General features: G+C 36.9%; 6 protein-coding genes and 3 pseudogenes across 6 annotated transcripts; 3 read left to right on the top strand and 6 right to left on the bottom strand.

The window, feature by feature from the left end:
- Positions 1–765: 765 nt before the first annotated feature.
- LOC148600525 (histone H2A-like) lies at positions 766–1143 on the bottom strand. The gene has a single exon (XM_088558213.1). It carries the CDS (start codon positions 1141–1143, stop codon positions 766–768), a length of 378 nt encoding a protein of 125 aa, XP_088414339.1.
- A 254-nt stretch (positions 1144–1397) lies between these two features.
- On the top strand, positions 1398–1775 carry LOC148600524 (histone H2B pseudogene; annotated as a pseudogene).
- A 680-nt stretch (positions 1776–2455) lies between these two features.
- On the bottom strand, positions 2456–2767 carry LOC148600523 (histone H4). The gene has a single exon (XM_088558212.1). It carries the CDS (start codon positions 2765–2767, stop codon positions 2456–2458), a length of 312 nt encoding a protein of 103 aa, XP_088414338.1.
- A 2976-nt stretch (positions 2768–5743) lies between these two features.
- LOC148600522 (histone H2A-like) lies at positions 5744–6121 on the bottom strand. Its single transcript, XM_088558211.1, has one exon. It carries the CDS (start codon positions 6119–6121, stop codon positions 5744–5746), a length of 378 nt encoding a protein of 125 aa, XP_088414337.1.
- A 254-nt stretch (positions 6122–6375) lies between these two features.
- LOC148600521 (histone H2B pseudogene) lies at positions 6376–6753 on the top strand (annotated as a pseudogene).
- Positions 6754–7433: 680 nt separating this feature from the next.
- Positions 7434–7745, bottom strand: LOC148600520 (histone H4). The gene has a single exon (XM_088558210.1). The coding sequence runs from the start codon at positions 7743–7745 to the stop codon at positions 7434–7436; it is 312 nt and encodes a 103-aa protein (XP_088414336.1).
- A 2980-nt stretch (positions 7746–10725) lies between these two features.
- Positions 10726–11103, bottom strand: LOC148600519 (histone H2A-like). Its single transcript, XM_088558209.1, has one exon. It carries the CDS (start codon positions 11101–11103, stop codon positions 10726–10728), a length of 378 nt encoding a protein of 125 aa, XP_088414335.1.
- Positions 11104–11357: 254 nt separating this feature from the next.
- Positions 11358–11735, top strand: LOC148600518 (histone H2B pseudogene; annotated as a pseudogene).
- Positions 11736–12415: 680 nt separating this feature from the next.
- Positions 12416–12727, bottom strand: LOC148600517 (histone H4). Its single transcript, XM_088558207.1, has one exon. The coding sequence runs from the start codon at positions 12725–12727 to the stop codon at positions 12416–12418; it is 312 nt and encodes a 103-aa protein (XP_088414333.1).
- Positions 12728–14492: the final 1765 nt, after the last annotated feature.

Here is a 14492-nt window from a genome sequence, read left to right as displayed (position 1 = left end):
TTTGATGACATGTTATCAAGATTATCAAAAACAATTACATTAATAGTTAATTAGATTCACCAACTTACATCTGATGTCACTCACAATTAGTCACATTTCTGTAGCAATTAGTACATACTATTACTACAAGCATTTATCATGGTTTTTACAAAAAATATTTTAGTAACAAACTAATTTTAAAAAATACAAATTATTTTTTTAAGAATCTATTTATCTTGTGTGCAATAGTTATAGTACGTGGTAAATGGGAAATTGATTCTCTTTGAATTAGTACTCCATTCTACTTTTCATCGAGAACTAGCCTGCATAAAACACATACTTAAAATGAGTTATATGGACTCGCGTTAGTAAACATACAACCCACAGGAAAATGCACGGATAAGTATATGCACATTTAGTAGAGGGCCAGAATTCTACACACACAACAGATAACTGAAACTCTACGATGCCCTCGCGTGGCTGCGTTTTTTAACGTTGTTTATTTTTTTTTTATTTTTTTTTTTTTATATTTTTTGTTTTTGTTTTTGTGAAATGCATATTAATTCTTGAATTGCATAGTTATTGTGTATAGTAATACACGTATTTATGTCCGGCCGAAAAAAAAGGCATATAGGGAAGCTGAGGGAGTGGGGGGGGGGGTGGTTATAAACTCAGTTTTAGTTGTTTTATAGTGCAAGTACACACATCAATTTAAGAATCTTTTTGAAAAGTGTTGGTGGCCCTGAAAAGGGCCGTTATATCCGATAGTTCAAAGAACTAAATTATTTATTTTGCAGCCTTTTGAGTCTTCTTGGGCAATAGAACAGCCTGGATGTTTGGCAGTACGCCACCCTGGGCAATGGTGACACCGGAGAGCAGTTTGTTCAGTTCCTCGTCGTTTCTGATGGCCAGCTGGAGGTGACGGGGGATGATTCTGCTCTTCTTGTTGTCACGGGCAGCATTACCTGCCAATTCCAAAACTTCAGCGGCCAAATATTCCATAACAGCGGCGAGATAAACAGGGGCTCCAGCGCCTACCCTCTCTCCATAGTTGCCTTTCCTCAATAGTCTGTGGATACGACCGACAGGGAACTGAAGTCCAGCACGGGACGACCTGCTCTTGGCCTTAGATTTGGCTTTGCCTCCCTTTCCACGTCCAGACATATTGTATTATTTGTGAATTGTTCAGTTTCAAATAAATAAACATAATACTTAAAATATGCAATTTTCCATTTATAGATGCAAACGGATTGGAATGATATCATATGTATGAACCAATCAGTATCACTGTTCTGGCTTGTACTTGGTGTTTTCCGCGAGGTTCGCGCAAACATAATTTCAATCCACTTGGTCGTTTTAAATTGAAATTAGACCGAACTAGTGGGTATTATTCACTGTGTTATTATCAGAGATTAAATATGCCGCCTAAAGCAACTGGATCAAAAGGAGCAAAGAAGGCCGTGACCAAGACGAAAGCTGCACGTGCCGGAGGTGACAAGAAAAGGAAGAGAAGGAGAAGGGAGTCTTATGGAATCTACATCTACAAAGTTCTCCGACAAGTCCATCCGGACACTGGTGTCTCTTCAAAGGCAATGTCAATCATGAACAGTTTTGTCAATGATATCTTTGAGAGAATCGCCGCCGAGGCTTCGCGTCTGGCTCACTACAATAAAAGATCAACTATTACATCTCGGGAGATTCAGACTGCTGTACGTCTTCTGTTGCCGGGAGAATTAGCCAAACACGCTGTTAGCGAAGGGACCAAAGCCGTCACAAAGTACACCAGCAGCAAATAAACTTGCAGTGACGGTCTTCATACTTAACGGCCCTTTTCAGGGCCACCAAAATCTTTCAAAAAGATTCTTATGTTGATACGTTGCAAAACTGTTTATACTCTGAACTTGAATAAGAACAAATGCACACAGAAATCGTATAATCAGAAAAATAAGACTGAAAAGATTTCTTCGCCGTAGAATCAACTCCTTTACATATGAAAGCCACGCATCTAATAAGTTGATTACAAGTCAGGCTCAATAAAATAAATATGATTTCTTTCAAAAAGTGTAGATAGTTACGATACATGTACAGATGTTTGAATTTTTTAATTGAAAATAATAAAATCGGCGGTAAAAGTACATTAGCGTTCACCTTACTACAACGAAATGTGTGAAATCGACACTGAACACTACTCACTAATCGGCATGTGCAATACACAGTCTTAGTCAATAGTTGTTTTTTTGAGCAGTTTTAATAGTGAATGTTGTTGTACATAGATATGTTTTTTCTTGGGTGTCTACTGTGCAGTGATTTATAACAATAAAATGATAAACATTATTCTCAAAATGTTATTGTTGTATGCCATGGGTGTTTTAATTAGAGAAGTTATTTGCTGCATATAACATCAATATCAGAATCTTTTTGAAATATTTTGGTGGCCCTGAAAAGGGCCGTTGTTGTTATTTCTAATGGAAGCTGCTCAACCTCCGAAGCCGTATAGAGTGCGTCCTTGTCTCTTCAGGGCATAGACGACATCCATAGCTGTGACAGTTTTTCTCTTGGCATGCTCGGTGTAGGTGACTGCATCACGAATTACATTTTCCAAGAAAACTTTCAACACACCACGAGTCTCTTCATAGATAAGCCCAGAGATACGTTTGACACCACCTCTTCGTGCAAGACGACGGATAGCTGGTTTGGTGATACCTTGGATGTTATCACGCAAAACTTTCCTGTGTCGTTTGGCGCCTCCTTTTCCTAGTCCTTTACCTCCTTTACCGCGACCCGACATGGTAATTATGTAATAAAACTATATCGGTACATGATTGATGCCGGCAGGACAAAAATAATATATATAACTAGCGCGACCGTGATAGAAAGCCAATCAAGTATTTGTTAAGTAACTTTTCATTGGACAGTTTGTGTGTGACGAGGAATGGAATGTTTTGTAAGAAAGAAAAAAAGGGGGCTCAATTTTTCAAATATAGGAAATAATTCACGGCAAATAATAGACGTTTCACAAATCGTACACACAGACAACGCATGTTTAAACATGATTTATAAAACAACATAGTTATTTGCACATATGTGCAGATAACTTATAAGGCACATCGCCTTATAACTCAATGCATTGACATAAATTCGCATATATATATATATATGTGTGTGTGTGTGTGTGTGTGTGTGTGTGCATGTAGCCGCTGTAAAACGCACCAGGTCGCAGAATAATGCCAAATTTCTGTATTTCTTTCTGTTTCGATTATTTTAAAATAACAGAGAAAGTTTTTCAATATACTACTGTGTTGGAAGTCAGACTATTGACGGTCCTTTATACGGGGGAATTTATCCTATTTATTTTCTTTTTTCTTTTTATTTCATTGCAGTGAAGATCGGTGTCGGACTTTTCAATTATGAAAAAGGTCCACTTAAATGCGAGCGAATGTCTGGATTGTGTATCCGGTGAGTGCACAGAATGCAAAAATAAAGCAAAAAAAAAAAATTTATATATAACAAAAAAGTGATAATGATAATAAAAAATATATTGTGTTTATGGCTGAGCGAAATTCTCCGGTTCAGACGACAGGGCTTAAGGAATTTTATGAGGTGATAATTAAAATACTAAGGTATTATAGAGAATTGCTGAAAGGTGTGAGTAGTGCTAACTCTTAGTAACCGGCTTTACGTATTCACTTATACGGCCAATGTATAATGTGTTAAGATGTGTATTGTTCAGAAAGTAAACGCGAATTGACCCTTAAAAAGAAAAAAAAAATATTATGATAAAAAAAAAAATAACGAATAAAAAGTATCAGAAAAAAAAATGACATTAGTCTTTGATAATTTTATATGAAGAAAAGGAAAAAGTTAATATAGATGTAATAATAGAATTTTTAAACATAAAGGGAAGGTGTTTCCATGGACAGAGATACACTTACATTCATATATGAACACATATTTATTAAAAAAAAATTACCACGAAATGCATGAAAGTTGCACACAACGATTACATTTTTATTCCAAATGTATAAATGGAATGAGTTCATGTGTATTGTAAATCCGTCAACGCTATGACGAGAAAGCAATTTGGTCTATTGAAATCACATTTTATGAAAAATAGATAGAGAATATTTGTACACGTATAAACTTATACAAAATATGTGAGATAAAAACTTTTTCGGAAAGGGAAAGATGGTTGTTGAACGGTATGCCTTTATTTATTAGGCGCAATTACTTGGTGTTTTCTAGGTACAGACAGGTGTAAAAAAAGGGTGTGTTACATTTTTTATTCGTGTATTATTAGACTGGATTACATATCAACTTAAAAATCTTTTTTTGAAGATTTGTGTGGCCCTTAAAAGGGCCGTTTTCATAATGTGAAAAGTCACACATTAAGCACGTTCTCCGCGAATTCTGCGTGCAAGCTGAATGTCCTTGGGCATGATTGTGACTCTCTTGGCGTGGATGGCGCACAAGTTGGTGTCTTCAAAAAGACCGACCAAGTAAGCTTCACTAGCTTCCTGGAGTGCCATGACGGCGGAGCTCTGGAATCTGAGATCAGTTTTGAAGTCCTGAGCGATTTCTCTGACTAATCTCTGGAATGGGAGTTTTCTGATGAGAAGCTCGGTGCTCTTTTGATATCTTCTGATTTCTCTCAATGCGACAGTTCCAGGTCTGTATCTGTGTGGTTTCTTGACTCCTCCAGTAGCGGGTGCGCTCTTACGAGCAGCCTTAGTTGCCAGTTGTTTCCTTGGAGCCTTTCCTCCGGTGGACTTACGAGCGGTTTGCTTTGTACGAGCCATTACGAACGATGTATGATTTCAATAACCGAACGGTGATAATACTGTAGCCTTGAGGGTCGGCTTTTGTCGTCGTATAAATTTGACAAGCAAGTTCATTATTGGTCGGTCGAAGCAATAAAACTCACTGTGATTGGTTATCATTCAGGTAATTTCATTGGAGGAATTGGGAAAACTTTCAATCCACCATTCTATTCATGTTTGAGCTTTGATGACATGTTATCAAGATTATCAAAAACAATTACATTAATAGTTAATTAGATTCACCAACTTACATCTGATGTCACTCACAATTAGTCACATTTCTGTAGCAATTAGTACATACTATTACTACAAGCATTTATCATGGTTTTTACAAAAAATATTTTAGTAACAAACTAATTTTAAAAAATACAAATTATTTTTTTAAGAATCTATTTATCTTGTGTGCAATAGTTATAGTACGTGGTAAATGGGAAATTGATTCTCTTTGAATTAGTACTCCATTCTACTTTTCATCGAGAACTAGCCTGCATAAAACACATACTTAAAATGAGTTATATGGACTCGCGTTAGTAAACATACAACCCACAGGAAAATGCACGGATAAGTATATGCACATTTAGTAGAGGGCCAGAATTCTACACACACAACAGATAACTGAAACTCTACGATGCCCTCGCGTGGCTGCGTTTTTTAACGTTGTTTATTTTTTTTTTATTTTTTTTTTTTTATATTTTTTGTTTTTGTTTTTGTGAAATGCATATTAATTCTTGAATTGCATAGTTATTGTGTATAGTAATACACGTATTTATGTCCGGCCGAAAAAAAAGGCATATAGGGAAGCTGAGGGAGTGGGGGGGGGGTGGTTATAAACTCAGTTTTAGTTGTTTTATAGTGCAAGTACACACATCAATTTAAGAATCTTTTTGAAAAGTGTTGGTGGCCCTGAAAAGGGCCGTTATATCCGATAGTTCAAAGAACTAAATTATTTATTTTGCAGCCTTTTGAGTCTTCTTGGGCAATAGAACAGCCTGGATGTTTGGCAGTACGCCACCCTGGGCAATGGTGACACCGGAGAGCAGTTTGTTCAGTTCCTCGTCGTTTCTGATGGCCAGCTGGAGGTGACGGGGGATGATTCTGCTCTTCTTGTTGTCACGGGCAGCATTACCTGCCAATTCCAAAACTTCAGCGGCCAAATATTCCATAACAGCGGCGAGATAAACAGGGGCTCCAGCGCCTACCCTCTCTCCATAGTTGCCTTTCCTCAATAGTCTGTGGATACGACCGACAGGGAACTGAAGTCCAGCACGGGACGACCTGCTCTTGGCCTTAGATTTGGCTTTGCCTCCCTTTCCACGTCCAGACATATTGTATTATTTGTGAATTGTTCAGTTTCAAATAAATAAACATAATACTTAAAATATGCAATTTTCCATTTATAGATGCAAACGGATTGGAATGATATCATATGTATGAACCAATCAGTATCACTGTTCTGGCTTGTACTTGGTGTTTTCCGCGAGGTTCGCGCAAACATAATTTCAATCCACTTGGTCGTTTTAAATTGAAATTAGACCGAACTAGTGGGTATTATTCACTGTGTTATTATCAGAGATTAAATATGCCGCCTAAAGCAACTGGATCAAAAGGAGCAAAGAAGGCCGTGACCAAGACGAAAGCTGCACGTGCCGGAGGTGACAAGAAAAGGAAGAGAAGGAGAAGGGAGTCTTATGGAATCTACATCTACAAAGTTCTCCGACAAGTCCATCCGGACACTGGTGTCTCTTCAAAGGCAATGTCAATCATGAACAGTTTTGTCAATGATATCTTTGAGAGAATCGCCGCCGAGGCTTCGCGTCTGGCTCACTACAATAAAAGATCAACTATTACATCTCGGGAGATTCAGACTGCTGTACGTCTTCTGTTGCCGGGAGAATTAGCCAAACACGCTGTTAGCGAAGGGACCAAAGCCGTCACAAAGTACACCAGCAGCAAATAAACTTGCAGTGACGGTCTTCATACTTAACGGCCCTTTTCAGGGCCACCAAAATCTTTCAAAAAGATTCTTATGTTGATACGTTGCAAAACTGTTTATACTCTGAACTTGAATAAGAACAAATGCACACAGAAATCGTATAATCAGAAAAATAAGACTGAAAAGATTTCTTCGCCGTAGAATCAACTCCTTTACATATGAAAGCCACGCATCTAATAAGTTGATTACAAGTCAGGCTCAATAAAATAAATATGATTTCTTTCAAAAAGTGTAGATAGTTACGATACATGTACAGATGTTTGAATTTTTTAATTGAAAATAATAAAATCGGCGGTAAAAGTACATTAGCGTTCACCTTACTACAACGAAATGTGTGAAATCGACACTGAACACTACTCACTAATCGGCATGTGCAATACACAGTCTTAGTCAATAGTTGTTTTTTTGAGCAGTTTTAATAGTGAATGTTGTTGTACATAGATATGTTTTTTCTTGGGTGTCTACTGTGCAGTGATTTATAACAATAAAATGATAAACATTATTCTCAAAATGTTATTGTTGTATGCCATGGGTGTTTTAATTAGAGAAGTTATTTGCTGCATATAACATCAATATCAGAATCTTTTTGAAATATTTTGGTGGCCCTGAAAAGGGCCGTTGTTGTTATTTCTAATGGAAGCTGCTCAACCTCCGAAGCCGTATAGAGTGCGTCCTTGTCTCTTCAGGGCATAGACGACATCCATAGCTGTGACAGTTTTTCTCTTGGCATGCTCGGTGTAGGTGACTGCATCACGAATTACATTTTCCAAGAAAACTTTCAACACACCACGAGTCTCTTCATAGATAAGCCCAGAGATACGTTTGACACCACCTCTTCGTGCAAGACGACGGATAGCTGGTTTGGTGATACCTTGGATGTTATCACGCAAAACTTTCCTGTGTCGTTTGGCGCCTCCTTTTCCTAGTCCTTTACCTCCTTTACCGCGACCCGACATGGTAATTATGTAATAAAACTATATCGGTACATGATTGATGCCGGCAGGACAAAAATAATATATATAACTAGCGCGACCGTGATAGAAAGCCAATCAAGTATTTGTTAAGTAACTTTTCATTGGACAGTTTGTGTGTGACGAGGAATGGAATGTTTTGTAAGAAAGAAAAAAAGGGGGCTCAATTTTTCAAATATAGGAAATAATTCACGGCAAATAATAGACGTTTCACAAATCGTACACACAGACAACGCATGTTTAAACATGATTTATAAAACAACATAGTTATTTGCACATATGTGCAGATAACTTATAAGGCACATCGCCTTATAACTCAATGCATTGACATAAATTCGCATATATATATATATATGTGTGTGTGTGTGTGTGTGTGTGTGTGTGTGTGTGCATGTAGCCGCTGTAAAACGCACCAGGTCGCAGAATAATGCCAAATTTCTGTATTTCTTTCTGTTTCGATTATTTTAAAATAACAGAGAAAGTTTTTCAATATACTACTGTGTTGGAAGTCAGACTATTGACGGTCCTTTATACGGGGGAATTTATCCTATTTATTTTCTTTTTTCTTTTTATTTCATTGCTGAAGATCGGTGTCGGACTTTTCAATTATGAAAAAGGTCCACTTAAATGCGAGCGAATGTCTGGATTGTGTATCCGGTGAGTGCACAGAATGCAAAAATAAAGCAAAAAAAAAAAATTTATATATAACAAAAAAGTGATAATGATAATAAAAAATATATTGTGTTTATGGCTGAGCGAAATTCTCCGGTTCAGACGACAGGGCTTAAGGAATTTTATGAGGTGATAATTAAAATACTAAGGTATTATAGAGAATTGCTGAAAGGTGTGAGTAGTGCTAACTCTTAGTAACCGGCTTTACGTATTCACTTATACGGCCAATGTATAATGTGTTAAGATGTGTATTGTTCAGAAAGTAAACGCGAATTGACCCTTAAAAAGAAAAAAAAAATATTATGATAAAAAAAAAAATAACGAATAAAAAGTATCAGAAAAAAAAATGACATTAGTCTTTGATAATTTTATATGAAGAAAAGGAAAAAGTTAATATAGATGTAATAATAGAATTTTTAAACATAAAGGGAAGGTGTTTCCATGGACAGAGATACACTTACATTCATATATGAACACATATTTATTAAAAAAAAATTACCACGAAATGCATGAAAGTTGCACACAACGATTACATTTTTATTCCAAATGTATAAATGGAATGAGTTCATGTGTATTGTAAATCCGTCAACGCTATGACGAGAAAGCAATTTGGTCTATTGAAATCACATTTTATGAAAAATAGATAGAGAATATTTGTACACGTATAAACTTATACAAAATATGTGAGATAAAAACTTTTTCGGAAAGGGAAAGATGGTTGTTGAACGGTATGCCTTTATTTATTAGGCGCAATTACTTGGTGTTTTCTAGGTACAGACAGGTGTAAAAAAAGGGTGTGTTACATTTTTTATTCGTGTATTATTAGACTGGATTACATATCAACTTAAAAATCTTTTTTTGAAGATTTGTGTGGCCCTTAAAAGGGCCGTTTTCATAATGTGAAAAGTCACACATTAAGCACGTTCTCCGCGAATTCTGCGTGCAAGCTGAATGTCCTTGGGCATGATTGTGACTCTCTTGGCGTGGATGGCGCACAAGTTGGTGTCTTCAAAAAGACCGACCAAGTAAGCTTCACTAGCTTCCTGGAGTGCCATGACGGCGGAGCTCTGGAATCTGAGATCAGTTTTGAAGTCCTGAGCGATTTCTCTGACTAATCTCTGGAATGGGAGTTTTCTGATGAGAAGCTCGGTGCTCTTTTGATATCTTCTGATTTCTCTCAATGCGACAGTTCCAGGTCTGTATCTGTGTGGTTTCTTGACTCCTCCAGTAGCGGGTGCGCTCTTACGAGCAGCCTTAGTTGCCAGTTGTTTCCTTGGAGCCTTTCCTCCGGTGGACTTACGAGCGGTTTGCTTTGTACGAGCCATTACGAACGATGTATGATTTCAATAACCGAACGGTGATAATACTGTAGCCTTGAGGGTCGGCTTTTGTCGTCGTATAAATTTGACAAGCAAGTTCATTATTGGTCGGTCGAAGCAATAAAACTCACTGTGATTGGTTATCATTCAGGTAATTTCATTGGAGGAATTGGGAAAACTTTCAATCCACCATTCTATTCATGTTTGAGCTTTGATGACATGTTATCAAGATTATCAAAAACAATTACATTAATAGTTAATTAGATTCACCAACTTACATCTGATGTCACTCACAATTAGTCACATTTCTGTAGCAATTAGTACATACTATTACTACAAGCATTTATCATGGTTTTTACAAAAAATATTTTAGTAACAAACTAATTTTAAAAAATACAAATTATTTTTTTAAGAATCTATTTATCTTGTGTGCAATAGTTATAGTACGTGGTAAATGGGAAATTGATTCTCTTTGAATTAGTACTCCATTCTACTTTTCATCGAGAACTAGCCTGCATAAAACACATACTTAAAATGAGTTATATGGACTCGCGTTAGTAAACATACAACCCACAGGAAAATGCACGGATAAGTATATGCACATTTAGTAGAGGGCCAGAATTCTACACACACAACAGATAACTGAAACTCTACGATGCCCTCGCGTGGCTGCGTTTTTTAACGTTGTTTATTTTTTTTTTATTTTTTTTTTTTTATATTTTTTGTTTTTGTTTTTGTGAAATGCATATTAATTCTTGAATTGCATAGTTATTGTGTATAGTAATACACGTATTTATGTCCGGCCGAAAAAAAAGGCATATAGGGAAGCTGAGGGAGTGGGGGGGGGGTGGTTATAAACTCAGTTTTAGTTGTTTTATAGTGCAAGTACACACATCAATTTAAGAATCTTTTTGAAAAGTGTTGGTGGCCCTGAAAAGGGCCGTTATATCCGATAGTTCAAAGAACTAAATTATTTATTTTGCAGCCTTTTGAGTCTTCTTGGGCAATAGAACAGCCTGGATGTTTGGCAGTACGCCACCCTGGGCAATGGTGACACCGGAGAGCAGTTTGTTCAGTTCCTCGTCGTTTCTGATGGCCAGCTGGAGGTGACGGGGGATGATTCTGCTCTTCTTGTTGTCACGGGCAGCATTACCTGCCAATTCCAAAACTTCAGCGGCCAAATATTCCATAACAGCGGCGAGATAAACAGGGGCTCCAGCGCCTACCCTCTCTCCATAGTTGCCTTTCCTCAATAGTCTGTGGATACGACCGACAGGGAACTGAAGTCCAGCACGGGACGACCTGCTCTTGGCCTTAGATTTGGCTTTGCCTCCCTTTCCACGTCCAGACATATTGTATTATTTGTGAATTGTTCAGTTTCAAATAAATAAACATAATACTTAAAATATGCAATTTTCCATTTATAGATGCAAACGGATTGGAATGATATCATATGTATGAACCAATCAGTATCACTGTTCTGGCTTGTACTTGGTGTTTTCCGCGAGGTTCGCGCAAACATAATTTCAATCCACTTGGTCGTTTTAAATTGAAATTAGACCGAACTAGTGGGTATTATTCACTGTGTTATTATCAGAGATTAAATATGCCGCCTAAAGCAACTGGATCAAAAGGAGCAAAGAAGGCCGTGACCAAGACGAAAGCTGCACGTGCCGGAGGTGACAAGAAAAGGAAGAGAAGGAGAAGGGAGTCTTATGGAATCTACATCTACAAAGTTCTCCGACAAGTCCATCCGGACACTGGTGTCTCTTCAAAGGCAATGTCAATCATGAACAGTTTTGTCAATGATATCTTTGAGAGAATCGCCGCCGAGGCTTCGCGTCTGGCTCACTACAATAAAAGATCAACTATTACATCTCGGGAGATTCAGACTGCTGTACGTCTTCTGTTGCCGGGAGAATTAGCCAAACACGCTGTTAGCGAAGGGACCAAAGCCGTCACAAAGTACACCAGCAGCAAATAAACTTGCAGTGACGGTCTTCATACTTAACGGCCCTTTTCAGGGCCACCAAAATCTTTCAAAAAGATTCTTATGTTGATACGTTGCAAAACTGTTTATACTCTGAACTTGAATAAGAACAAATGCACACAGAAATCGTATAATCAGAAAAATAAGACTGAAAAGATTTCTTCGCCGTAGAATCAACTCCTTTACATATGAAAGCCACGCATCTAATAAGTTGATTACAAGTCAGGCTCAATAAAATAAATATGATTTCTTTCAAAAAGTGTAGATAGTTACGATACATGTACAGATGTTTGAATTTTTTAATTGAAAATAATAAAATCGGCGGTAAAAGTACATTAGCGTTCACCTTACTACAACGAAATGTGTGAAATCGACACTGAACACTACTCACTAATCGGCATGTGCAATACACAGTCTTAGTCAATAGTTGTTTTTTTGAGCAGTTTTAATAGTGAATGTTGTTGTACATAGATATGTTTTTTCTTGGGTGTCTACTGTGCAGTGATTTATAACAATAAAATGATAAACATTATTCTCAAAATGTTATTGTTGTATGCCATGGGTGTTTTAATTAGAGAAGTTATTTGCTGCATATAACATCAATATCAGAATCTTTTTGAAATATTTTGGTGGCCCTGAAAAGGGCCGTTGTTGTTATTTCTAATGGAAGCTGCTCAACCTCCGAAGCCGTATAGAGTGCGTCCTTGTCTCTTCAGGGCATAGACGACATCCATAGCTGTGACAGTTTTTCTCTTGGCATGCTCGGTGTAGGTGACTGCATCACGAATTACATTTTCCAAGAAAACTTTCAACACACCACGAGTCTCTTCATAGATAAGCCCAGAGATACGTTTGACACCACCTCTTCGTGCAAGACGACGGATAGCTGGTTTGGTGATACCTTGGATGTTATCACGCAAAACTTTCCTGTGTCGTTTGGCGCCTCCTTTTCCTAGTCCTTTACCTCCTTTACCGCGACCCGACATGGTAATTATGTAATAAAACTATATCGGTACATGATTGATGCCGGCAGGACAAAAATAATATATATAACTAGCGCGACCGTGATAGAAAGCCAATCAAGTATTTGTTAAGTAACTTTTCATTGGACAGTTTGTGTGTGACGAGGAATGGAATGTTTTGTAAGAAAGAAAAAAAGGGGGCTCAATTTTTCAAATATAGGAAATAATTCACGGCAAATAATAGACGTTTCACAAATCGTACACACAGACAACGCATGTTTAAACATGATTTATAAAACAACATAGTTATTTGCACATATGTGCAGATAACTTATAAGGCACATCGCCTTATAACTCAATGCATTGACATAAATTCGCATATATATATATATATGTGTGTGTGTGTGTGTGTGTGTGTGTGTGTGCATGTAGCCGCTGTAAAACGCACCAGGTCGCAGAATAATGCCAAATTTCTGTATTTCTTTCTGTTTCGATTATTTTAAAATAACAGAGAAAGTTTTTCAATATACTACTGTGTTGGAAGTCAGACTATTGACGGTCCTTTATACGGGGGAATTTATCCTATTTATTTTCTTTTTCCTTTTTATTTCATTGCAGTGAAGATCGGTGTCGGACTTTTCAATTATGAAAAAGGTCCACTTAAATGCGAGCGAATGTCTGGATTGTGTATCCGGTGAGTGCACAGAATGCAAAAATAAAGCAAAAAAAAAAAAATTTATATATAACAAAAAAGTGATAATGATAATAAAAAATATATTGTGTTTATGGCTGAGCGAAATTCTCCGGTTCAGACGACAGGGCTTAAGGAATTTTATGAGGTGATAATTAAAATACTAAGGTATTATAGAGAATTGCTGAAAGGTGTGAGTAGTGCTAACTCTTAGTAACCGGCTTTACGTATTCACTTATACGGCCAATGTATAATGTGTTAAGATGTGTATTGTTCAGAAAGTAAACGCGAATTGACCCTTAAAAAGAAAAAAAAAATATTATGATAAAAAAAAAAATAACGAATAAAAAGTATCAGAAAAAAAAATGACATTAGTCTTTGATAATTTTATATGAAGAAAAGGAAAAAGTTAATATAGATGTAATAATAGAATTTTTAAACATAAAGGGAAGGTGTTTCCATGGACAGAGATACACTTACATTCATATATGAACACATATTTATTAAAAAAAAATTACCACGAAATGCATGAAAGTTGCACACAACGATTACATTTTTATTCCAAATGTATAAATGGAATGAGTTCATGTGTATTGTAAATCCGTCAACGCTATGACGAGAAAGCAATTTGGTCTATTGAAATCACATTTTATGAAAAATAGATAGAGAATATTTGTACACGTATAAACTTATACAAAATATGTGAGATAAAAACTTTTTCGGAAAGGGAAAGATGGTTGTTGAACGGTATGCCTTTATTTATTAGGCGCAATTACTTGGTGTTTTCTAGGTACAGACAGGTGTAAAAAAAGGGTGTGTTACATTTTTTATTCGTGTATTATTAGACTGGATTACATATCAACTTAAAAATCTTTTTTTGAAGATTTGTGTGGCCCTTAAAAGGGCCGTTTTCATAATGTGAAAAGTCACACATTAAGCACGTTCTCCGCGAATTCTGCGTGCAAGCTGAATGTCCTTGGGCATGATTGTGACTCTCTTGGCGTGGATGGCGCACAAGTTGGTGTCTTCAAAAAGACCGACCAAGTAAGCTTCACTAGCTTCCTGGAGTGCCATGACGGCGGAGCTCTGGAATCTGAG

This window comes from Perna viridis, chromosome 13, assembly GCF_037379345.1.
Source record: "Perna viridis isolate PV_CMFRI_1.1 ecotype Kerala chromosome 13, ASM3737934v1, whole genome shotgun sequence".
Lineage (NCBI taxonomy): Eukaryota > Metazoa > Mollusca > Bivalvia > Mytilida > Mytilidae > Perna > Perna viridis.
This window is presented reverse-complemented; position numbering and strand designations above follow the sequence as displayed.